Source organism: Pteropus medius, unplaced genomic scaffold (assembly GCF_902729225.1).
Source record: "Pteropus medius unplaced genomic scaffold, Ma_sr-lr_union100, whole genome shotgun sequence".
NCBI classification, from domain to species: domain Eukaryota; kingdom Metazoa; phylum Chordata; class Mammalia; order Chiroptera; family Pteropodidae; genus Pteropus; species Pteropus medius.
In genome coordinates this window covers 16,210,633-16,236,867 of record NW_024349796.1, presented here as the reverse complement: position 1 = coordinate 16,236,867, position 26,235 = coordinate 16,210,633, and the positions used below count along the sequence as shown (strand labels likewise).

The following is a 26,235-nucleotide window of genomic DNA, read 5'->3' as shown; positions in this document are numbered from 1 at the left end:
AACTATTACGAGTTAAAACGAGAAACAGTTAACGTACTCAGAATACCGTAGTTGAAGGAGGAAGATGACATAAGAACCGCACAAAAGGAGTCGTGGAAAAATCAAAGTTAAATCAAGGCGTGACATGTAAAGACACTCTTCAATGATTTGGGGGGGCCCACGTGACACTACGAAGAGCAGCGTATAAGAGTCGGGTGGCTCTGAAAGATCACAGGCGATCGCTATGGTTCCCAAACTGAAGGGTGCGTAGAATCCCCTGGGAATTGTTAAACCAGGGTCGCGAACCCGGAGTTTCTGACTCTGAGTCTGGAATTTGCATTTGCATCTGAAACGACTTCCCACAAGATGCTGATGCTGCTCTTGCCCGGGCCACAGTTTGAGAACCACGGGGCCCTGTGTTCACCACCCGGTCCACGTTCCACGTCTCACGTGATTGCGGACACCTTGTTGACCCGGCCTAAGGCATAATCCATTTCTTCATGACGCTGGAGGCCATTTTGTTATAGTACTTAAGATGTCTTTATAAATACATTTTGAAATTTCATCCAAGTACCTCTGCATGTTGGCCTTCCTATCCATCTTCCCTTAAGACACTGTATAGTTTTGGGTCCTTCCATTTGGTAATATTGCTCACATCTATAAATCACTTCTTCTCCTGACTTATACGACCTCTTCCTCTGCGGACCTACACGGATGGCTTTGTCGAAACTGGGCGGGGCAGGACATACTGCTTCTGAAAGGAAAAATATTATGCATTTGTTCAATAAATATTTAAAGATACATAATGGCCAATATCTCATCCTAGAGTAATAGGTACATATCAAACCATGATGCTACTGTACAATATTTTTCTTACAACTAGCAGTCTTGACTTAATTAAATTGACTGAATCTACATTTCTTGAAAGCATAACACGGGAATGGTGATATTAAAATCTGAAGAGATATGGACACAGGTGATGCTTGAGACCAAACTTCTCATATTCACATTCCTATTTGCCCATAGAGTCTACCGATATTATCTACGTATTTCTAATTTTTGCTTGTCAAAAATCTATTTCCATAATTATGCCAAATATATTAGAAAATTATATCTTTATAAGGAGATAAACTAAGAGTAAATTGAATGGTGATGACACCGATGAGCGTGGGCCAACTGCGATAGAGAATCAGAGAGAAAAAGTCTGAGAATGTGCATCTGAGCACGTCGAAAGTACAGACAGACAAGCTGACGTCGAAATGAAATAATTCGTCTCCGGGAGGCAAAATAAAATAATCTTGCTCATGTTGCCAAACTTTTCTTATTATTAGGGCTATCGATTCTCTACCAGAATCCAGAACATTCCAGAGATACTTTGTTGAATTCTCAAATTACCACTTAGTTTCCTATTTGTATCAGTAACGCTCGGAATTAAAGATATCTGTCAGCCTTAGAATAGAATTGAATACACTGTACTTGTGCAGTCTGGTGGATGGGACCATTTTCCTCCCAAGCATTTTATAGATGCAGGTCCTTCCATGTCAAAACCTGTGAAACAGCGGTACTCAGCTACTTCTCCAAATTCATAACTGCTGATATGATTAGGTACAGAGCCATTTGAAATTGAAGGTGGTGGTCCGCAAGGAAGTCCTAAAAAATAAAGAGAGAGAGAGAGAGAGAGAGAGAGAGAGAGAGAAAAGAAAAGAAAGAAAGAAAGAAAGAAAGAAAGAAAGAAAGAAAGAAAGAAAGAAAGAAAGAAAGAAAGAAAGAAAGAAAAACAGTATACTTCAATAACTTTGAAACTGATTTTATGTACCAATTGTCATATTTGGTACTTTTATTTGAAACAAAATGATCGCACAGAAGCCAGCATCACACAACAGAGAAGGAACACAAAAGCTTCCTAAAGCCACCGTGTGGTGTGTGTCCACATCAACCTGACCAAGAACTTGAAACTAAAAATGTCAATATCTTCATGAATGGAGCTAGCAATGCTTCTATAAGCAATCATGGATAATAAAAGGAAACACATTCAGAATTAATCATCTTAAGAAGAGTACCAGATTTTATAAGAAATCAGAACGGATACTGGAAGAAGAACATAGGCGTTTAAAAACCTAGTGGCAGAGCATCTACTACAGATACGGAGGAATACCCGCTGGTGTACCTATGTGAACAGGTTGATTTAATTTAACTGTACACTCAGTTTTAGTATCCCCAAAATGCCAGAATTAAGTGATTTCATTGGACCAATGAAATTAGCACGAATAGGCTCGATTTGATTATGCAAAAATTGTTTGGTAAATATGTAATATGTGAATGCTACATTACTGCATACACATAAATGGTTTTATATATTTAGAAATCTAAAGGGTTACGTGTCATGACTTTGATGACGATTGACTACTTGAATGAATTGTACCAAAAACAGAATTCTAGTTTGCCTGGGGTCCTTACCTACACACTGAGGCGGAGAACTCCATTTTCCCATGTTGCATGTTATACCATCTTCTTCAGATAGCCGGAAACCATCTTCACAGATGTAACTTAATTTGGTGCCATGTGCATAAGGCTTGGGTTCAGATGTTCCATTCCTTTCTTCCGAAGATCTAGATACATTAACGGTTCCATGTTCTATGTGAGGTGGTTGAGAACATGGATATTTTTCTAGATGTAGAACAGAGATCAAAGGATCAATCACAAAGATAACGTTTAAATCGAAAAATGAAATCGAACACTGTTCCGCATATTGGAACAAGGATAACTTGAACAAATTAAATGATTTGAAAACTAAAAAGTATCTGAAATTTGCAAGAATGCATGTCTCCCTAGTTCACTTGAGGAGTAAAATGTGCATAAACAAAAACCGTATCTGATAATTACACGGTAACCCAAAGTTTTTGTCTGTGTTCGTTTCACACTCAGAGTGGAAGAATTATGATTGAGCTGTGGACCTAGATCGTGACTTGCTGTTTCACGGTGAGCGGAACAGGAACAGAGAAAGCACAGAGGACTCTGAACCTCCTGGAGAGAAGGTTAAAAGGCAAGTTCCGTGCTACTGACCGACACAGTGTGGGACTGATTGCCATGTCCCATTCTTGCACACGATTTCTTCTCCTCCCCGAATTAGAGCATTTTCTTGACAAAGAATAGATATTTTGTCTCCATCTTGATAATTCACCGTAGTTGTCATATTTCGAGCTCTGGGAATCCGAGGTGGAGGTGGACATCTTTGTACTTCTAAAAGTATTAAAATTAAATTCCTTGATGAAAAATCATAAGTTAAAAGTAATAAAAGGACAGTTCACTAAATTAAAATGTCAGTAATAACAGATTCTAAAAGATCAAATTATAGCGCCGTGTTCTATGTTTAAATATGTCATACTTTTCAGCTTGTTTAGCACTTAACATATCACATTTGGTTTCTATTCTCCAGGCCTTCTCTGTAGATTCTTCCTTTTATTCTTTCTGTGACCCATCTTGCATTATTTATGTAAAGTCTATGATAATGAATTTGAATATTAGGACGCTCTGCCTGAATCACTCACTCCAAAGCAGGCTCTGAATAAAGATGGAGATCACATTTTTTCTTATAGACAACCATGATCAAATGCATTGCAATTAGAGGAAAACCCTCACAAGAACGTAACTGGAGAAAACATACCAGATTTCGAGATTAACTATAAAGCTATAATTATTAAGGCCATGTGTGGGGAGAAGCATCGATAAATGCACGAATAGAGGGCCCAAAATAAGTCATCATTTCCACAGTCGATTCATTTCCATTCCAGTCTTTCCCACCCACAGTGCTAGAACTGCTGGCTCTCTACATACAAAAAAGAGCATTGTCTCTTATTTTACACCATACTCAAAATTAATTTAACGTGGCAGATACACCTAAATATAAATGTAAAACTATAAAGCTTCTAGAAGAAAATATCGACAAACACGTGTACTCTACACCTGGACATATTATTCATTCCTGCATATTCTAGGCCCTTGGGAATTTTAAAAACATCGAGGAAAGTGAGCCAAGGTGCCCTACTGTTGGAGAAGAGAAATAAAGTTATGGAAAGTGGAAAAGAGAGTGAACCCCGTGTTATTGGAACCAGTGGTGACAACGTGACTCAGAATTTCCAAGACAGATGGAGATAAACAAATAGATGACTCAACAGATACATCCGTAGATTGATACCTACAGAGACAGACACATTCATCGATAGTTAGATAAATACATAATAGTTATAGGCACAGGCAGAGGCACATTTGTAATATAAGAAATTAGAAGCGATGGTGTTCCAGCAGTGACCAGCATACCTACTGTCCAGATGTAAATTTAAGGCCACCACATTTCTGGGTGGTTTGTTTTATAGCTGACTAATGCACATGACAATTAATATTTAGAAACAGTGTTTTGGTCATTTTCTAAATTACCTTCCGATTTTAAAATTACTTGTAACGATGAGATAAAAAAAGTTAAAGACGCAAAGAGACTCCTCTTACGAGAAAAGAGGACTTAATTAATTTTGAAAATGTTATACACAAGAGCTTACCTGTGCAGGTTATTTCGGGATCCCATCTTCCATTTATGCAGACTGAATATTTTTGTTTTGATTTTCCTTTACATGTGTAACTTACATTCATATTATGGCCGTAATTAATCTTATCGGAGAGGTGTGCCTCAATTACAATTGATCTTGGAAATTTACACATCGCAAGTTCAGCTGTTGCTATAAAATAAAAATATTCCCTGAAAACACTAATTATAAGAATTCAAGTAACTACTACAAAAAATACCAGCGATAGAGTCAATAGTATCATGAAATTAGAATGTATGCCTATGAATTCCACCGACGAAGCCATTCCTGATCATACGGCATGAGATGGGCTATTACGTATGGACGTAGGCCGTCTTGAAATTTTAGAGAAAATATCCATCGTAAAGACATTTTTTCCTTTGGGGATCGGAAGAGCATAGAGGTGCACTTTCTGGATGATCTGTGTAGTGAAGAGTCATCACATGACTAAACTTGGTCCCATTGGAAATTGTGCAAATGTTCACACCCATTTGTTTCTCTACATTATATTTAACCCACAATCTTAAAATGTTAAAATAAAAACAATTCTCTGTGGAAATAGAATATATGAAGTTGTCTGTTTAATGATGTTTTCAATAAAGTTGATGTAAGATAAAGATCAAAGTTGATCTAAGATGTAATATACAGAATGTGAAAATTTAAGCAGAACTTTTGCATGACCACCAAAAACAGAAGAAGAAGACGGATGTTTAAGTCATGAGCTATTTTGTATAGATACTCCTAGAATACTTAGAAGCTAGTTTATGCACCAGATCATCCTGTAATCCCATCATATTGTAATGCCATAATAAATCTTTGCTGGCTCCACTATGAGTTACATGTAGACAACAGAAGGTTTTTCATATAGCTACGTGTTTCAAAAATTCGATGCAGGTGGAAATCCTTCTTTAGTTTGCTGAAATGTCAGGTCCTAGGTAGTGTTTTTTAAATAATTCTTTAAGAAAATAAACCTCTCGTGAAGAATGAAAAGCTAGGCTAGAGGGAGATACAAAATAAACACTGAGGAAGAAATTTTGGTCATATGTTTATGTATAAGTAAATTTAGTTTCACACATATAAAGATAAACAATGTTAATATCAGAACAGATCTGCAAAATTCTATTGCTAGCTTCTGTTTTTCCTCTGTAGACACGTATTGAACAACAAACAACAGATGTTTCTCTGTAACTTATGACCTAACATTTTTAAGAATATCTGTAAATTTCAAAAAAATATGGTTGCAAATATAGTTTTTTACAATACAAATATTGAATTTTTATTGAATGTGAAATTGAAAAGTGTATTCTCACCCACACACTGAGGAAGTTGGGTCCACATTCCCCTAACACACGTAACTGAGCTGCGTCCAATCATTACAAATGTTTCTGTGCAGTTGAACTCTACCGATTCTCCATGATGATAGGGAGGGGCAGATGACACCGCATAGCCATTGGCAAGTTCTGGCACAGTGCCACACGTACTGTCCTCCTCTGTGAAAATGTCACAGACACATGTTCATCTCTCAAATACAATTCATGTGATTATATGAATATAAATGCAGTGTTGACTCAAGTTTAAGTATTAAGCTTTCGGATACATTACCAACACAGATGGGCAAGTCTGTCCATTGACCATCAACGCACTGAATGTGGTTAGAACCCTTCATCAGAAACCGAGGATTGCAGACATAGCCCACCACTTCGCCGTGTGCATATTCTTCTCTAGGTGTGTTTTTAGCTTCCCCATTGAGGAGCGAAGGACGTGGGCCACAAGACTGGACTTCCCCTGTGGTAGAAATACTGCGTAATTGATGGCGAAATTTTTTAATTTACAACTTAATATCCAGTAAAATGAAGATATTTTTTCCTTTAATTAATTTGTTATTTATTATCTAACTTATTATAGCATTGTATTTTTAGGAGAGGCAACCTTTAGTTGACCTCACAGATTGCAAGAACCTTGTCAGCTTACAGTCCTCTATCTTTATTTTTTACGCCTACAGCACCTGTCTTCCTAGGGGGGGTCTCCCATCCAAGTACTAACCAGGCCCGACCCTGCTTAGCTTCCAAGATCAGATGGGATCGGGCTTGTTCAGGGTGGCGTGGCCGTAGACTATTGTAGCATCCTTAAACCAAGGAGGAAGAATGGTGTTTATCCTTGATTTCTATCTCCCAGTTTTATTATTTATATGAACTCGTTTTTTTGGGAAGTATATTTCAGCCCAGAAAACATGTTCAGTATTATAGGTATTCTAAAAATACACGCAAACCAATTAATGAATATGTTGTGCAACTAACAGTGACATTTATATTCCACAGAAACATTTTATCAAAACCTTTTGAAAATATACCATCATTGGAGGCGAGCATTTGATAGATATGTTTTAACTTCGATTGTCATTCATGTGGTTGAACTGACCATAAGTTGCATGAATATTGTTTAGACACTCTCAGTGAGGTGAGGCCCATGCTGATCAACATTTCCAATCTTAATGGTAGAATGGTAGGCAAAAAAGGATGACCAAAGCCATCTGTCCATCGATAGACACAACATATGTATCAATGGTTCCTTCCAATACATATTTCAAAAAGCCACTGAAGATAAATTTCTTGTGTAAGGAAATCTGAGGTGTCTAGTACCAAATGCATGTCCTCAGGTATATCTGGTTTAATGCACCAGACACACAGGAAGCCAAGGAACCGAGGAAACCAGTGTGATAACTTAAATTCGAATTCTTGTTTCAGCGACTCTCGGATACTCACCTTTACATGTAGGAGGACTAGGGGACCACCCAAAGTGGTAGCACTGAACTGAGTCACTTCCGACAATTTTAAGTCTGTTTCTGCAGGAGAATTTCAACACGTCTCCAACCTTATATTTGATTTTCTTGGGCTCAGCAATTACATCTTGTTCTATATTGGGAACTCCGCATTCTTTTTCTATAGAACAGGTCAAATAATTTAATGAGAATATATCATTCATCATTGCCAAAGTGAATTTTCTATGTGTCATGTAAGAGTGAGGTGCTAGGTGTTGCATATCCAGTGAGGCATCAGATAAATCTTCTTCTTTGAAAAACATTATCTATTAGGTTTTATACATCCTTTAAATTCACATGGGACTCATCGAATAGCTATATATGTGTCCCGAAAATTTATCTATAAAGTCAAGTTGCTTATGATAGTGTATCTGATTCTGATTTCATTACTGACATTTATAAAATTTAATGTTGCATTTTTTTGTATTATCAAAATATAAAACTATTCTCTCATATTATAAAAACACTAATGATGCAATTTTCACATTGCATAAATAAAAACTGGTATTTTTCTTTGATATAATTGAGGAACCAGAACATACAAGAGAGGCATTTCTAATATATTTCAGTTGATAAACATTAAGTCACTGAATTAATATTTTATGTGAATAAATCAAACTGAAACATAAAATAAAATAAAGAAATATGTCCAAGACCACGTAGGTAGGCATATTCTAGGTGTCCTGAATATTTATATAATATACAACACTCTCTTCTTATTATATCTATAATTTTTATTGGCTGTTATTAAATGGTCGATTATTCCGATTCAAATTAGAAATGTGAAAAATTACCCCTTAAGATTGATAAAAAACTGTGAAATTTATGACATCGCTCGATTATAACAAAAGATGCATTTTTCTGATTTGGAATCTTCCTATCTTGGTAATTACCGTGTAAAATTAACACCTGGAAATTAACAATTAGAATTATACCATAAAGAAAATTCATACTATCTAAAAGTGAAGTATTAACACATAATCACAGAAGTGGACATAAGTTAACTATTATTTTAAAGTAAAGCCACGCAAAAAATCACTCGATAACGTTGCTTTTCTGTTTCTTCCGATGTTGAGCTTTGTCGCTAGTTGAGATCACACTCTAATGAACGCCACTGGAATTCCTCTCCTCAGATTCGATTCCAATATTCCACAAAGCAATTCTCTCATTTGTATGTGTCTGTTTAGATATTATGTGCTCATTTGATATGAATTCTTTGTCTCATCATATTGTGAAAAATGCCACCTTAACTACTCCCTATCCCCAACCCCACCGACAAAAGGATCTTGGCTTTTAGCTTTATCCGGCTGTTACATTTACATAAAGATAATAACTAAGAAATGTGATTTACAGAAGAGTCTGGATGAGCATACCCTGAATTAGAGAGATTTATCTTTATCCAAAAGTCACAATCCTGAACCCCCACACTGATTCTCGGAAATGTTAGCATGGACGTTTCACACTGAAGTGTGCATTTATTTAAAGTTGCTGCAACATTGTTCGGCTGAAGTGGTTTATGATAGAAATTCCTTGGCAATCTCTCCCCAGAAAAGAGAACTTCCGGGATATTTGACAAAAACTCAAATATCAGCCAATCAGGTGCAATTTTCTCCTACATGGTTAAGGAGAGTTCTTTGAAACGAACACTAAACTCTTATTTGTTCAGTTCTTGGAAACCTTATTCGTGCTGGCACATCCCTACCAATGTGTTCACAGAGTCATCCGTTTTATGAAATTTTCAACAGAAAGCCAGCCACATTGGCCACGTCGGTTTCTACTGTCTGTCTGTGTCACTCCAACTCCCTCTCTTTCACGTTTTCCTGTCATGTATAGTGACATCGGAAAGGCCATGAGAATCATACATTATTTTGCATTCTTTTTTAAAGGAGGCTGCTCAAAATGGTAGAAGCTTCGGGCTTCGTATAAACCGGATCTAGCTCTAATTAATTCCTCGCCCCTGAAAACTCGGTGTCATCTTAAACTCATTTTCACTTAGAATAAAATCCAAACCCTTTATGATCCAACTGTTGCTGACACTTCGAACGTCATCTGTCTCTCTTCCATCACCAATTCAGACTCCAAGCTTTACGGTCTCAAAATATTTTTAAATAGGTCAAGTTCTTTGCTATGTCGCTCTTACGCACGCTCCTCTCTCTATACAGAATGGTTTTCGAACTTTCTATGCAGAGATGCCTTCCTATAAGAAACAGAACCCTCGATCTCCTCCTATTTGTTAAGTCTCTGATTCTTTTGTTTCCTTGAACACAATTATCTAAAAATATATTAAATATTTTTATCATCGGGTTCATTGTTTGGTTTAATTATTTTGTCTTCATACTGGAATGAAAGTTCTTGTAAGGCAGAATTCTGTATTTTTTCCTGTTTTCCCTTAGCCTATTTCTAGCCCACAAAAGGTGTTTGTTGACAGTAAGAATGAAGCACATTTAACTGGGCCCTCGTCACTGCTCAGCGTGTCTACCTCATCTCGATAATAAACGCCCTGTGCGTGTGCGTGTGTGTGTGTGTCCGTGGGCAGGTGTGTCTGCACGTGCAGGTGTGTGTGGCACGCCACAGGCAGGCTGTGTCCAGGTGGTCCAGCGGGTCTGCGCGGGTCCGGTGTGTGTGTGTGTGCACGTGTGTGTGTGTCCAGGTGTGTGTGTGGAGCGTGTGGAGTCCAGGCGCAGGTCCAGCGCGGAGGTGTGTGTGTGTGTGTAACTGGTGCTGGTCCAGGTCCGGTGTGGTCTCAGGAGGGTCCAGTGGTGTCCGGTGTGGGTCTGTGCGTGTCCAGCTGGTCCAGGTGTGGGTGGGGTGTGTGTGCAGGTAAAGGCCAAGAAACCAGGCAGGCTGGCAGGCAGGTGTGTGGTGTGTGTGTGTGTGTGGGTCTGAAGTGGGTCTGAAAGTGGTCTGCAGTGGGTCTGTGTGGGTCTCTCTGAAGTCTCTGTGTCAAACCTTTTCTACCAAGCTCGTGTTTCTCCTCCCCCTTCTCCCTTACACCGCTCACTCTCCCATGAGTTTGTCTCAGATTCCAAAGGAAAATGGAAGCGGTCAGTCCCGATTCTCCACACCGTCATGTCACACGTCCTTTTGCCTTCCGTTCTCGTGTCCGGAGGCCGGAAGTAGCCCCGGAAGTTGACACAAAGCGTGGCTCTCCCACGGAGGCTCTGCTTCCCTCTCCCGCCCGCCTTCCCAGGAGACCCGCCTCAGGTGCTCAGCCTGCTTCCCTGCTCCCCATGTCTCCTTCGGCATTCTCCAGGCAATCAAGTCTCCCATCTTTTTTTTTTTTTTTTTAAAAACAAACAAACAAAAAACGATTCCCTTCAGTGCATAGATTCCTCTAGCAATACTCTGTACATCGTGGCTCCTGACACGGCCAGCTCCCTGAAAGGGTTATGCCCATACGCTGCTTTAGATTTCTAATCATCTGTCTTTAGCACGTTCTGTGTACGTTCTGCTCTGACTGCTCCATCCCAAACTGTTTCTGAACCACTACTGTCGGCTTCTCTGTAGCCCAAACTGCCATATTTTTGCAGTCTTCTAACTGACATAGCAACTGAATTAGAAGCATTCACTACTGTAACTATCATCATCATCATCATCATCATGTGATTAGATTACAGTATCCTTGAGATGATACAGGTACTGTGGCAAGAACTTTATATGGAGAATTTAGTCGAATAACCAAACATTCATTTGAAATATCGGAACATTTGTAAATTGTGAAACATTTTACACAGGAGAAAGAGTGAGCAGAGCTTCAGATGCGCTTAGCTGTGGCCCTACGATGCATGCTTAGCCAGTCATGGAGTAGAACCAGAGCCCGTCCGGGCTCACCCCACGGGACTCCCTGCTAACCCAGCTCTTAGACTTCCTTTCCGTTAATCAGTCTTTTCTCTCCACATCTACGACAACACTGATTCTGACTTTTTCCTTCCGATTCTCTGAGTCCTCCCCTTGTTTTCTGTTTGCCTCCTGTTCGTCTCCTGTCTGACATCTACATGTTGGAACGCTCTGGGGCTCAGTCCTGAGCTCTTCTTTCTCATTCCGTATGCTTTCCCAGTGTGAGGCCATCCTTTGTACGGTGAGAACTTCACCTGTCTATCTCCTGCCTAGACATATAGATTCGCCTCTGTAGTTGGCCCTCCAGTGTCGATGGTCCATGGGCAGTGCAACCATCACGTGCCCAAGTCAAAAGCTGAACTGATCCGCATGGTCTCATTCCTCCTGTCCGCTCCACCTTACAAAATCTAACAGGTGAGTCCCTTGATTATTACTGGCTCACACCGAACATTTAGTAACATTACCTGTGATTTCTACCACCAAAACAAATCCCAAATCTGGCCCCTGCTCTGCGTCTCCTCACCATCGCCCTACCCCAACCTCCACCTCAAGTTTTCCCACCACTTGAGTAGACTCAGCTCGCCCTGATATTTGCCAGTATTGTTTGGTTTTCAAAGCTTTGCACGCATACTGTTTGTTCCCTTGACTGGGAACACACTATATCCACTAGATTTCCACAGACCGATATTCTATTTCGAATCCCGGAAAATAGACAGCTGATTGGCAGACATCAAAGATACTCATGTAATGGTCCAGAAAACTCGTCCAAGTCGAAAACTAAACAGCTTCTCAGGACCCGTGGAAATGAACACTCAAAGTGGGAGGTGAGTGTTCATTTCTGCAGAAACTCGGGAACAAAGTAGCTAAGGACATTGTAAAAAAAAAAAATAGGATTTTGGTAATGAGTGCCCAGCTTTACATAATATAATAGCCCGCATTTAGAATAACTAAAAAAGGATGCTTTTCTCACAAATCTATGATGTGTGTGGACCGTAGAAAACTCAGCCTCAATGTACTGGGATAAACAGATGATCCTCTTTGAGCTTCAACACAGCCTCTCCTCCCTGTTCGCATTAGATGTTTTCAATCATTGTTCCTTTACAGTGACTCTACGGAACTCAAATTTGTTTAAGAAAATAAAACGCTTCAAATAGATTTGGGGAATTTTGGTAATCCCGAAAGAAAAAGAATACCTGAGGAAAAGTACTTACCGCGACATGTGGCTGTGTCAGACCAACCATTGTTACCACATTGTATGCTACCTCTGGTGTGTCCATCTCCATTTTTATATCCATCGTGGCATTCATAGACCAAGTTGTCATTGACCTTAAACCACGTGGCATCACCTGTGGCTCTGGCATTCTCAAATATTGGCATGTCACAAGACTCTAATGCATAATAGAATTGAGGATTTCATTTCTAATATTATCGAAAGTACAATCTAATCGAGTAAGGAAAAATCTCTATCAATTAGAATGTACTAAGAAATTACATGATATAAAAAATAGCTAAGACTACCAGTAATGAATCTTTGTCTTAAAATAGTTACTCAAAATGGAAAAGTATGTTTGTATAAAGCTCCATTCTTATCACTTAACTCTAAAAAACATAAAATAAGAACATTTTTCTCAATGCAATTATACTTATGTATTCGTTCCATGCTAGCAATTAAATAGGCCATTATAGATGTCATAATTTTGTTTAGTAAAACAGAGAAGCATTCCATGAATTCAGATACCAAACTTATTAGCGCTTGTGACATATGTGCCAGAGAAAAGTGGATCAGTTGCACAAAAAGATTGATTTTCAACAACGAGAGTGAATTTTTAAACATTCTTAAAATTCTACTTCTGAACTAAATTTTAAAATTTACATGCTAACTTTTCCAAATATTTTCATAATGGCTGTGTATTCTTTTATACTTATTGAGATTGAATATAGAGGTATTTCGACATTTATAATAAGTATAAGAAAATAAAGTGCTAAACGATAGTCTCAATTCATACTAACACTAAACTTATGTGATGGTAATAAAAGTTTCAATAATTTATCTCAATTTTATAATGTGGTATGTAGCTGGCTAGAATAAAGCTTTAAAAAATAAAGCAAAACTATCCTAGTAAAAATAAGAACAATAGAGACCTTTTCTCTTCCCTAATAAGAGTGTTATAATGAATAAATGATCACGATTTAATATAAAATGAGTTTTATGAAGGGGAACCATTAGCATTTTTTTCTTTGGCTAGTGCTCATCGTAAGTATAAAAATTGAAAAAAAATGAAATGAAAACGATATAAGTAGATAATTTAAATATCCACTTCACTTAAAGTGAATCAAAAATCTCACTGCGTGGCTTTGGGATAAATAAGATACACTGAGCGAATTATCTTAGAAGATCTTCATAAACATCGAGGGAGTTGGGACAAGGGTCATCGGTCAGCACAGCGGAATCTGGTGCCACAACTGGTCAGGCTTTCTAAAGGAAGTGACTTTTCAGAAGAGGACGTACCCTACAGTATCAAACACGAATTACACAGGTTAAGTTATCCCAATATTATGCACTATGAACCTGTATCTTTACTTAAAAATATAACTTTATGTCTCGGAAGAAACTCTCTGACGTAACAGTTTGACCACCTAAAAACAGGTACCACAGGAAAGGAGTTTCAGGTAAAAGGAAGTGAGTTTACACCAGAATATACAAATGGCTCCCTAACGAGTTTCTAAATCATGGCATGTTCCACAGTGGAGAGAACTGAAGAGAAAGATAGACTGACGTTCTCATCTTAAAAAGTAAATAAATATATATTTTTTCTCAAGACGCTTCTACTTATTCTTCCAGTGGAATCACCTCAGCCCACCTCTCCCCCAAAAGAATTTGCTACAGTAAGCTTCTGTACCGTAGTCACCAGCGTCACAAACGCCAACGTCACGAATGACTTACTAATGCATCGGGGTTGAGCTGACCACCCACTCTGCAGACACCTAATCGATCCTGTTGTCTGACCATCTTCTGTTACATATCCACCTTTGCATTTATAGTGTGCTTCTTTATCTACAGGATATGTAGACTCTGATTCAGAAACAAATCCATTCTGAATGTCTAGATCCAATTTTGAACATGTCTCTAGAAGGGAGCGAGCACAAGGAAAAGATAAACATGTTGTCAGTAAACATTTTCGTAAGGACACAAATGATATTAACAGTGTAAAAAAAATGAGTCATTTGTAAATGAAAACTTAAAAAACCCTAATTATCTAAGGTCTTGTATCAGAGAAAATAAGCAATGAGTTTCCAAAGATACTAAGTGAAGATACTTTTAAAGTTTTTTTTGTTTTTTTTTGTTTTTTTTTTTGCAGAGAGGGAGGTACAAAGCAAGATTTAAAATACTCAGAGTCTCTTCTAAGAAGTGTGTGGAAACCTCTGTGTTTCGTGGGTCTGGACCCTATAACTTGCCGGAACCCAGCTAGCAGTGGGCCTTTCCCTGTGACTTATTTTAACTACTGCTAAGGGTTGATCTTACATGTTCTCACCACAGGCCAAAATGACTGGTCACCGTGTGAGGCGACAGATGTGGTAGTTAGCTTGATTATTTCATGACGTAAACAGACGTCAAAATGGCAAGCTGTACCCCTTAAACACGTGCAGTTCCTATTTGTCAATGATACTCCAAAAAAGCCAGAAAAAAACAAATTTCAAAAAATAAGAGAAGAAATTATATAGAAACTAACAATGGAGAAAATGTGTCTAGTTAAAAGATGATTCACTGAAGAAATTGAATAAAATTGATAAATATCAGAGAAGAATAATCAAGATACTTCCGGCCATAAGCAATGAGGAAACTGAGCTAAAACATGGAATCAGCCTCAGGGGGCTTCCATCGGGGGACACCGGGTAACAGTCGGTGCCCAGCTGGATTCCAGAGAGACAGTGGCAAATGATGTGAGCTCTATTCTGAAAGTAGCTGTACTTGGGGGAGACTCTCCCAGACTACAACACAGGAAGAGAAAACCCAAGCAGAAAACGTCAGTCGTATTGAGTAGAAGAACCAACGTGCAAGGTTCTCATCACTAGAAGTTGAACTCAGAGAACCAGAGAAGAAGAAACTATCGAATGGAAGAGTCTACGGTCTGCACGGCAACCCCTGGATTCTTGGGTCGAGTATTTCACATACTGGGGTCGGTCAAAACACGAGAACGGGTAAGGGACAACTGCCAGGGCGAGAAGTACCAGGGAACGGGAACGTCCCAGATGTCCAGAACACACATAAATTCGATCAGTCAGGATGGGAAGACCTCTTCAAACACAAGTCATTCAGCCCAGAGACCAGACGAGGCCTCACGCTGCTCCTAGACTAAGGGCTCCCCAAACCAGCCTTAGTGACGTTTAAAGACAAGCCTCGAATGGACCTGGTTGACCCGTGACGACCTTAGCCTTCCCAAACAAAAGAAGTCCTTGAAGTCGCCAAGCCCAAGATCCAAGGTGCACTTTAGGGCAGGGGTCACTCAGGTGCGTGAACCTGTTCCTCTCGGCCTCATCATCGCATCCTGTCGCATCCCATTGGATCTGGTTGCTGCGCTGAAGCGCGGAGCCCCCTCCGCTGGCTTCCTGGGCTCCCGCAAGATGCTCACACCCGTGGGTGAGGGACAAAACCGGTGTTCTTTACGCAGAAGACAACAGACATCCCTGTTGTGCCATCAGGCTGAGGATACCACTTTATGATTATGGGCATCCACTTTGACGTTCTTTTACTGGTTTTTCTTCACTAATGTCTATCAAGAGGCTCATTTGTTTTTTCAAAATACATATCGAAAAAAATTGCACCAGTATGTGTGTGTACTCATACACGCTAGGGAAAAGTGAAACCAAATAGGTCCATCGGCAGAATAAAAGTCGATGTCCACATCTTGCCACAGGAAGAGGTGAGTTTATAGGTGAATATTAGAAAATCACAGACAGACTGGGACGTCAGACCAGTTTACTTACTAACAGCGATGCACTTGGGAGGTGGGTCCCAGCCGCTCTCCGTGCAGGTCAGTGAGCTCTGCTTATTTTGAAGAGTGAAGCCTGGGTAGCAGTCGACTTTTATCGAGTCACCCTGTATGTGTTTTGTTTGACGGGATGGAGAATATCCATTTTCCAAATAATTGAAAATACATTGTCCTAAGAAACATAAAATGATCATTAAAAAAAATTCGTACATCTGGTCAAAATAGCAAATTAAAAATTATCTTTACAGTATTTAAATTGGAATTCATAAGCATCCAGAAATCATACAGCGCTTACGAAAAACTAAAGCTACTACCCAGTGTTCTTTAAGAAAGAAAAGTCAATATTCAATATCACTTGTCTGTAGTATTTATAATTTAAATATGTGTGAATGATATAGGTATTCTGGCACAGGATTCTTAGCTCTCCTGGTTTTTTAATGAAATGCTCCTCAGACGAGGAAGAACCTCCATCGCTTGTTACGCTCATAGGACTCGTCCCCTGACCTTGCTTTCGTCACACAGGCGTAGCTGTGCGCACGTGTGTTTCTCTCCACTCTGAAATTCGTAGTCGTGCACTGTTACGAAGGGGTTTGCTTACTGCGGCAGGGCACTGCTGGGGACCATCCATCCCGTGTACAAGTGATGCGGTCCCAGAATTCTTGTGATACAGTCACAAAGCCGGCATCACAGGAATAGTGAAACCATCTTCCTACAGTTACTGGAAAGTATAGTCTGTACACAGTTTCATGATATAGGCTTCCATGTTTTATTTTCGGAATATCACATTGCTTAACTGGCAATTAAAACAAACAAAAAAACAGCGTGAATAAGGTTTCACCTTAATATCAAACGAGAGATACATCGTTCAGTGGTGAATTACATTCTCTCATTAACATAATGACACTCGTCGCATTAGGGTTTCTAGGACAAAGAAAGTGAAGAAATTCAGATGGTAGAAATAAGGCGTGTTTGTGATCATTTCACAATACGTACAAACATCGAATCCTTGCGTGGCACACTCGAATGTAACATAATGTTGTATGTTGATTTGGTCTCGATAAACTGATTAATAAACACGTGATCGTTTTGTACATGACTGTCACGCACGAGCCAGCTGTCTCATGGTGATAAGAGCGCCCTCTCTGGGGTCACACTGGAAGATCCACTCGGCCTTCGGCCTCGAATATGCCTGGGCTTAAATGTCGGCATTCTTCCCCAATATTTATGTTCCGCTGTCACAATCATATCATTTATTGTGACATCACAATTATATTAGTGAGAGAAATAGACAAGTACATACACGTACATGTTTAACACTGAAGAGCCAAAAAATGGGTTTCTCACTTAAATGATATGGTTTTTTCCGACTTGTCATTGGCTGCTTTGTAAAAGCAAAGAAGCCTCAAAAATCCTCTGCTTTGCATTGACATAAGGCAAACATTTGGACCTTCCGGGTCTCCATTTTTGCGTGTTTCAGAGAAAGCAATTTCAGAGTTAAGAAGCAGGTCAGGACGTGCCTGGAACTTACAGTTGCATCGTGGAGGCGGCTCCCAGCCGGTTCTCGTGCATTTGGCCGTGGATCCACGGGTCACGGGATAAAAGCCATCTTTGCACCAGTATGTGACTTCATCCTCGAGTCTGTATGTGATCCTTTTAGGACCGTAGCCACCATTTGCAATATGTGGAGGATCACATGTCATTTCTGTAAAAGGATATGTGAGTAACGCAGTCATCACGATATTCCCGTGAAAACAGTCAAGGTCATGAAAGTAAAGGAAGAGGGCGTTGTGATTCTGTCCTTACCCCTCGGCCAATGGCGTTAAGCGAGCCCGGCCTCGTGTCCCTCCCCGACATCTCTGGTCCCCTTGACCACAATTCTCAGCCGATGTATTATGTCCCCTGCACTCTCGAATCCGCTTTCTCCAAGGCCATCGCATAGGACACGATGTGGCCATATGTGGCAATGACAGCGTCATATGCCCCTCCGCTGTTCTTCCCACGGCCCTCACCTTCTTGGCTCCTGAAGTTCCCCTAAGGGCTGTTGACAAACACCCCGAGTCTCTTCCCTTGAGGCACTTGTCGAGCTCCTTTCTCCGCATCCCTGGTAGTTTGGCCACAACCGCGGATGGCCACGTCCTTCTCGAGGGGACTGGGGCCAGGGTGCTTCCAATTGGGGCACTTAGGAAGCTTCCTTGAGTTGTCATTGTTGGTAGTGAATAAAATTGCCCAAATTAAATAATTCACAAAACCCCGCATGCAACAAGGTATGAAATGAATAACCGACAGTGAGACACATTCTGCTCGTACCTGCTATTTAATTACAGGTGTCATTTCCAATAACTTGAATTTGAGAGGACCGCATTATGAAATGAAATGACAAACAAAAAAATCATAGTGAAGAATTTGTAAACTTAATAATAGAAGTGACTTGAAAATTTTAAAAATTTTCAACATTGGCCTTGGCTCAGAAAGCACATTAGAATGTATGGGGATTATACTGGAAATTAAGAATACATTTTATCTTTATGTTAAAGGAGATACGTCTGTGATACATAGCTAATTATGTTAAATATTAAGTTGATGGTGATGTTAATGACCTCAATAGCTTTCTAAAAGTCATAACGCAAATATAGTAAACTGAATATATTTAAAATGTATAATTTTATGGTGTTTGTCATAAGAACCTATAAAATCATCACCATCTGTAAGAATACAAAGGGATCCATCATTCTTCAAAGTTTCTTGGCATTACAAATAGAGTCACCCAAACATTGTGGACTTATAATCCAGGTTCCCTGTGACTTATTTTCTAGTTAAGGTTTTAAGAGTATGTTCCCATGGCCTCCTGCTGAATACGAAATGGCTTTTCCCACCGTGGAACTGAGAAAACAGAGAAAACTATTTATTTCGTTTTCTCAAATAAATATGTAATAATTTTTTCATAAACGTATTCTTTTCTGTTATCTAATAATACAGAATATTTCTACCAGTTTTTAAATTCAAAATATAAACACAAACGAAAGAGGATAAAGTTACGTTTAAGAAGGAAATCTGTTTCAACGTACCTTGTCCGTGAGCCCAGGAAAGCCACCAGGTGAGGAGGACGTTGAGGACTAACAGCATGTTCCGTGTGCCCAGGCGTCCAGCAACACGAGTGTTCCAGGCGTGCTCTTTGGGGCTTCCGGTCAGCTTCATGAGCAGTTACCAGGTGCGACTCTGAATTTAAGTGCACTACCATGAAGCTAGTTCAGTGAAGTCACTTAATAAATATCAAAGTTCAAAGACTTTTGCAAAATCCCTCAATTCCTATTAATGTTCAACTACTGTGATTGCCAAAGGTATAAATTACAAGCCCTGGATCCAACGACTAAAAACATTGAATAATCACCAGGGAATTATATAAAATAAATGTCAAAAGCATGAGACAAATGGAAAAGGATGTGGGAATAAAGTCTAAAGATTACTGAAGAAGAGGTGAGACAAACAGACGGGACCGGAAACGGTATAAATCCATCAGTCAATATAAAACGTCGATATCCAGCTAAAATTAATTAGGCAACTGAAGAAGAAGATAAAGTAGAATCAGATAAAGTAAAAAGCCCAATGATATGCTATTTCCAAATAGAGCGATATAATATAAAATCATGACACGCCAAAGCAAAAGCATTGAAAAATATAAACCTTCTATGAACTAACCGTGTGAAAAGTTATTGTAATATTGTTAAAGTGAAATTCAAGAGAGTTACCGGAAATGAATGAAGAGTGTTTCATAATAATAAAGAAAATCAATCCAGGTGATAAGGAGTTCACCAAGACACGGGGGGAAAAGGCACAAAAGTTGTAAAGAAAGAGTAAAATGTGAATGTGCGATTTAGAACATTATTAAGGACACTGCGTGGTAGAGCAACTAGAACTAATAGAAAAAGACTTTTTTTTATACTAGAACAGACATTGGATAAGGAACATATAAAAAGAACACAAGCTTTTAAAAATATTTTAAAAATTAAATTATTAAGGAATACATTGGACGAAATATTTGTAAGATACCTATAAATATTTATAAGCTATCTGCAAGACGTTGCTGAGAAAATTCTTACAAGACAAATAAAAGAAGTCCATGATGTTTGTGGTTTGGAAGACTTACCATCATACCATCATATACATGTCACGTCTCCTCAATTAATCTATGCTTTGAACGTGACCGCCAAAAATTCTTTTACTCGACCAAAGTAATTGACTACGTGCTTCACAAAGTCCTGTAGAAATGGCCAGGGCGGTCTTCGAAAGGAACAATTGGGACGATCTGTAATCCCAGAGATCTAGATTTGTGACGAAGATACTCCATTCATGACAACGTGGGACCGTCACAAAGAAACACAGATCCCTGGGGAGGAGGGAGTCCAGAAACACACACGCACACGCAGATCCCCTGCTTCACGCGCCGATGGGACTCAGAGGGGAGAGAGTGTTTCCCAGAAAATGGTGAGGGAACACTTGGATCTGGGTAAACAAAAGGAAACCCTGGCTTGAGTCTAGGTTCAGGCCCAGTGCCAGACCAAAAGCTATTTCTCCACAGGACAGTAAACCTTTAAGGGCTGCACGTGACTCACTTGCAGGAAAGAGTCCAAGATGGCTCCCTGACTCTGAGGCAGGGCTTTCTTTCCTTGTTCGTCAGGCAGCACCCGGGAGACGCAGTGTAGGCTCGGGTAGCTGCCAAGGATGCCTCGTGTGTCTCCCACAACCTGTGGAGTTTTCGACCCTTCGTCTTTCAGCAAGTCTGACATAACTTTTGCCAGAAAGGCCGATTAGTTTCCTGTTTCTAGAATAGTCTGAAATACAGACCACTGGTGCCTTTCAAGCAGAGTGGGCGATGCACATGCCTACAGCTCGGACTGCGGAGTTAGACGAGTTCTTTCTAAAGTTCCTAGACATAGAGAACAATCGCCACAAAAGCTTCTTCAAAAAACAAAGAAACGCTTAATGACGGCTAGGCCCGCTGCATGTTATAGCTAAGAAGCCTTTACGATGAATGGCACAGTTGGTGCTGGCATAAGAGTGGACAGGTAGAAAGCGGATAAGACGAGAAAGTATGGAAATCTGTAGTCACGTGCACAAAGCAATGGTTCTACGAATAACATCACATTTCAAAGGACTAGGAAAAAGACGACGTATTTCATAAATACTGCTACTCAACTGGAGACTCATTCAGAAAGAGAGAAGATGTCCATACTCCCTTGCCCTCTTGCTTTTCAGAGCTCTCCAAGTCGGAAAAGAAACTCCATGCATTCAGTACAAAACAAATGGGGAAACGTTTTGAAATGTTGGGGGTACATACCCAGAAGAAGAATTGCTGGGTCATATAGTCCTTCTATCCTTCATTTTTTGAGGAATCTCTATAGTGTGTTCCATAGATGTGGCACATATGTACAATGGAATAATAGCCACAAGATGAAATACTGCCGTTTGCGACGACATGGATGGATCTTGAGATTGTCTTGCTGAGTGAAATAAGTCAGAAACAGTTGACAACCATATGAATTCACCCATATATGGCATATAAAACTGAAAACAACAAACGAACGAACCAAACAAACAAAATCTCATAGACAGACAACAGTTTAACGGTTAGCAGAGGGAAAGAGGGTTTGGGGAGAAGGCAGAGAAGGGTCGAGGGGGTCAAATAAATGGTGACGGAAGGGGAGACTTCGGGTGATGATCACGCAATGCAATACACAGGTGACGTATTGTTGAATTGTACGCTTGAAACCTAGGTCATGTTATTAACCAATGTCACCCCAACGCATTTACTGATAATAATTTAAAAAGCTGTGAGTTCATTTGTTAAGAACAGAACATTTAAAACTACAACTCAGAATCTGAGTGAATGGCAATGAGTAATAGTTTTAAGAGCGCACAATTAAATTTCCTGCCTAGAAAAATTAACGCGAACTCGAAAGCCAAATGACATCTCGGAAAGCAGGTTTAATTCATATCACAGAAATGTGAATTGCAAAGTGATAATCTTATTATTCCTAAACAAAGACAGTAACAAGAGAAGTGAGGCTACTATTTCAATCAGAATATTAAGAGAAAAGAAATCCAAAACAAACGGTCCTTAGGTATCTTAAATGCAAATCAGCACATTTATCATAAAAGATATACATTGAAAGTACACAGAGGTAACATTTATTATTTACCAAACAGGAAACAGATCTAAAAGGTTGACAACTCCCGCAGTTGGCAAGACCAAGGAAAAGCAGGTCCTTTAGAATAGTACAGAATTACCTACAGACCCCTAGGAAAGAGAAGTAGAAATAGCTGTGAAACTGCCTGATGTCCATTCATTTCACTTCTAGCATTTTATGCTGACAATATGTTCACATAAGCATATTCACCATGTCGTTCATTACCGTATTAGTAAAATACCAGATTGGTCTCAGTGAGACACGTCCTAAAATGAAAACAGCAAGGTGTGGATAAACATGTAAAATAACCTTCCCTCTCTATACAACACAGACGAATGAACGCTAGAGGAATGTCGGCAGCTAATGAAATTATAACTTTATGAAACGAGGGAACAGTGTGATATGAGGAGACTACCCCGCATGGTCCCTTCTCATATCACTTGGACATTTAAAACATGTTCGTGTTCTTCACTTTTTAACAGATTACATTAGAAGTGGGAGCAGCAGCAAAATCTAAAATTGAAAAAGATACCAATGCACCTAAAAGTAAAACTCTATTAATTTAATGGTAAGCAAGCCAACCAGAGATACAAATGATTTCAAGTCACTTTGGAGGAGCGTGCTTTGGTCCCAGTGTCCAACAGCCGGGAACAAAATAAATGTGAAGGCATCGTAGCCTTCATGCAGGACTTCGGCTGCAAATAGTGGTGTGTGCATTATACTTTCCAGGTCATCTTCATGAAAATTGAAATATGAGATTTTAGAAGTCGAGAGAAAAGGGAAAACATACCGCGCTGTTTTTTCAACCCTGCATTATTAAACTCAAACTGTCACATCTGATAGGAGCTAATGAATTTTAAATTTCGTTTCTATTTCAAAGATCTGACACCAAAAGACCCTGGAAGTAGAAACATTTCAACACTACTGAACACTCCCATCGAGCAGCAACAGCACGCAATTCTTGGGTTCTCAACACTGTTCTCTGATTTCTTTTGAAAATATCGGACATTCTTGGCAAGATGTACGGGTGTGGGTGTTGGGCAGGAGAAGCGCTCGGTGAGTCTGGAATATCGAGCTGTGCCCAAGGGGAGAGAAATGCTTAGAGACCAGTGGGCAGATCTCAGGAGCAATGAGAAGCCAGTTGCAAGAGGCACCCACCTTCGAGAAGTCAAATTTGAGGTCCCTTGACCTTCTAATAGAATCATGAATGAAACTGATCGTGACAAATTGAATAAATAAAAATTCATGAATCCATGCTGATACACACACAAGTTGAAAAATAGAGAGAAAGAACTCTTGAAAGTCATCATGGATAGTCACTTACAAGTCTCTACTTCAAAAATTAGAAATTAAAGGACAAAAAGAAGTATTTACCAAATCTTTTTAGGTGAAACTTAATGCAGAGTTGGTAAACTGCCACTCGTCTTTACGCAAGAATTAGTCAACACGTGCAGAACAATGATAGAATTTATCTTACAAATAACTCTTTTGCACCCAACAATATAATTGATCATAGGCAAGTATCATAGATGCCACAACGATGCAGTGAAAAGTTTTAGAAAGATAGTCAATACGCAAATGTTAACATTAATAGCAAAGAAACTTGCCAGTTATAACACTGTTCCTCCATATGTGAGAAAACTGGCTGTCCCCACCGATTCAGATTTACATGGACTGGCTTTTGGTGACAGCCAGGTTTCTCTTTCTAAGAATGTCACCTGATTCGATTTGATACGAAGTAACAAGGTCTCACTTTAAATTTTTAGCTGAATTATTTATATATTTATTTTCATCATCAACTTTTCATGTTTTTGTAGAAATTAAATCGACCGATTTGTATTGTGTGTTTGAAACGTACAAGCATAAAAATCACATTTCAGACTTGCGTTTGAATGTTTCCAAAACCCTTTTGACCGACATCATCATAAAAACACTACTGCATATGAACATCATCATGAAAGGGTTCTTTAGAGTTCTGACGTGTATTGTCTTAATTCTGTACGTATTTTTTTTATAGCACAGTTCAAAGGCAATACACGTTAACGACAGGAAAATGGGACGACCTAAGTAAATACAAAAGAATTCGATGCAAACTCTTACCCCAATTAGCTCTAAATTCAAATCTAGTTCCGGTAAGTGTTTTATTGTACTTTCTGCCAAACTCTGTTCTATAAACGTTTATTCAGTGTTCAAAGCATATTGTGGACGTGTGTGTGCTTATACATGATGTTGTATTTTGATCAGTGTCATAATAATTATGCACCCAATTAGATTCCAATTCCTCCTTATAAATTCTTTGAATTATGATGTGTGCTATGTAGACGTCTTGTAGATGATGCATTTCATCGTTTTGGGGGTACAGTTAGCTACTGAGAGATAACCAAAACTAAGTAATAAGCTCTCACATCGTATGGCTCACATACGTTTGACGTAGTTTGGCTTTTACGTGCTTGTAAGTGATATTATTTTGAAGATGCAGACAAACATTTTTTTTTATTTCCTCTGAAATCAGAGTGTCAGAGCATGTCAGAAGTTATGGGGAAGCTTTGAGAGAGTCAGGAGAATGGTAGATGGAGACGGGCATGAAACAGATTGTATCTAATTGCTGGCCATAGATGATTCATGAATAAAACACACAGCATTATGGTCTGTCAGGTTTTAATGAGATGCTTGTAAGAGTGATTTCTCAGTCTCTCAGATTATAATCACATCTTCTACATAATGTTTCACACGGACTCTGATTCACGACTAAAAAGTCTGATTTTTCAATGCTTAAAAAATATAAATTGAGAAGAATTGACTTCAAAGCTCTAAACGAATGTGCATATGGTAATTTTATGGCCGCATTTTCACTATGCACAAGTGGGATACTCCATTTTCCCTTCACGACAGGTGACTCGAAATGCATGAGGAGGTGATACTTCACGAAATCCATATTTACACATAAATTCAACAGTATCATCTGTTTTAGAATAATACTTTTTCTTATCTTCCCATCTTAACTGTATCTTATGTAATTCCATCATTTCTTGTGATATTACACATGCATCTGAAGGTAAAAAAAAAAGAACATAAAACATTAAGTCGTATACAAATATTTTCCACAGAATTTCACACTTTCACATAGACTCTTCTATGTGTCCAAAATTTCAGTCTCAGAACCTTTTCCAAAACAACTCAGTGATTATCCATCATGTGCATTTAAGTCATTCTACACTCTTCATGATGTAAAAATGAGGAACTGTGTTTAATGTGTGATAATCAAAGATTCCGAATGTCAGTGATCATCTGAAAGCTTTCACGAAAAAATCTTTGGTTGCTGTTGTTGCTTGTTAAGAATCTTTCAAATGACGTCTCCTCATATATTACTGCTTGGTAGTCAAGCATTCGATAGAATGCAAAACATCACAGTCATTACACTGATTTTCCCAGGATCCATGAAAATGTTAACGTCCTTACCTATGCATTTTGGTGGTTCTGACCACCGTCCATTTGTACATGTGATTTTCTTGTTTCCCCGAAGCTCATACAAGTTCTGGCACTGGTACTCAACGGACGACCCCGGAGGGTACTCCGCCACCGAGAATGTGGTGATATCTCCATTGTCAATAGATGGTGCGGGCCCACATTTTCCTGCAGAGTCTAAAAAACATGTTATTTGATTTGTAGAGAGATCACAGAAGGACACAGGTTAAAGTAAAACAAATAAAAACATAGCACAATATGTAATATTAAGACTTTGGTTTTCTGACAAAATGTTAATGGAAGAAATTTTAATCTCTTAAATTGAGCGTCAAACACTAAGACCTTTCTCACCAAATCTGAAGGCATCTATAAAACAGAAACAA

The 26,235-nt window shown here is 39.1% G+C and overlaps 1 protein-coding gene, 1 long non-coding RNA gene and 1 pseudogene across 10 annotated transcripts in view; all 3 read right to left on the bottom strand.

Annotated features, from left to right (window-relative positions):
* LOC120619218 (complement factor H-related protein 2-like) overlaps positions 1-26,235 on the bottom strand; it is a 71,973-nt gene that overhangs the window by 24,563 nt on the left and 21,175 nt on the right. For 2 of the 9 annotated variants that reach the window (XM_039883472.1, XM_039883462.1), the window contains exons 7-19: positions 17,731-17,904; positions 16,801-16,995; positions 16,198-16,374; positions 14,156-14,338; positions 12,423-12,599; positions 7,319-7,495; positions 6,159-6,341; positions 5,867-6,046; positions 4,533-4,709; positions 3,043-3,219; positions 2,437-2,646; positions 1,456-1,629; positions 554-733 (exon numbers count right to left, since the gene is read on the bottom strand). The exons of 1 other annotated variant lie outside the window; for it this stretch is intronic. In XM_039883472.1, the coding sequence (XP_039739406.1) occupies positions 554-733; positions 1,456-1,629; positions 2,437-2,646; positions 3,043-3,219; positions 4,533-4,709; positions 5,867-6,046; positions 6,159-6,341; positions 7,319-7,495; positions 12,423-12,599; positions 14,156-14,338; positions 16,198-16,374; positions 16,801-16,995; positions 17,731-17,904 (2,364 nt within the window). Of the gene's footprint in view, positions 1-553; positions 734-1,455; positions 1,630-2,436; positions 2,647-3,042; positions 3,220-4,532; positions 4,710-5,866; positions 6,047-6,158; positions 6,342-7,318; positions 7,496-12,422; positions 12,600-14,155; positions 14,339-15,383; positions 15,845-16,197; positions 16,375-16,800; positions 16,996-17,730; positions 17,905-19,267; positions 19,428-26,235 lie in introns of those variants that run through there. 6 more of the 9 variants (XM_039883466.1, XM_039883463.1, XM_039883467.1 and 3 more) reach the window with 6 other exon arrangements.
* LOC120619336 (uncharacterized) lies at positions 6,550-6,669 on the bottom strand (annotated as a pseudogene).
* Positions 24,862-26,165, bottom strand: LOC120619221 (uncharacterized). Its single transcript, XR_005657414.1, has 2 exons — positions 25,847-26,165; positions 24,862-25,436 (listed from the first exon to the last, which is right to left on the bottom strand). It is a non-coding gene; the product is annotated as an uncharacterized LOC120619221 (long non-coding RNA).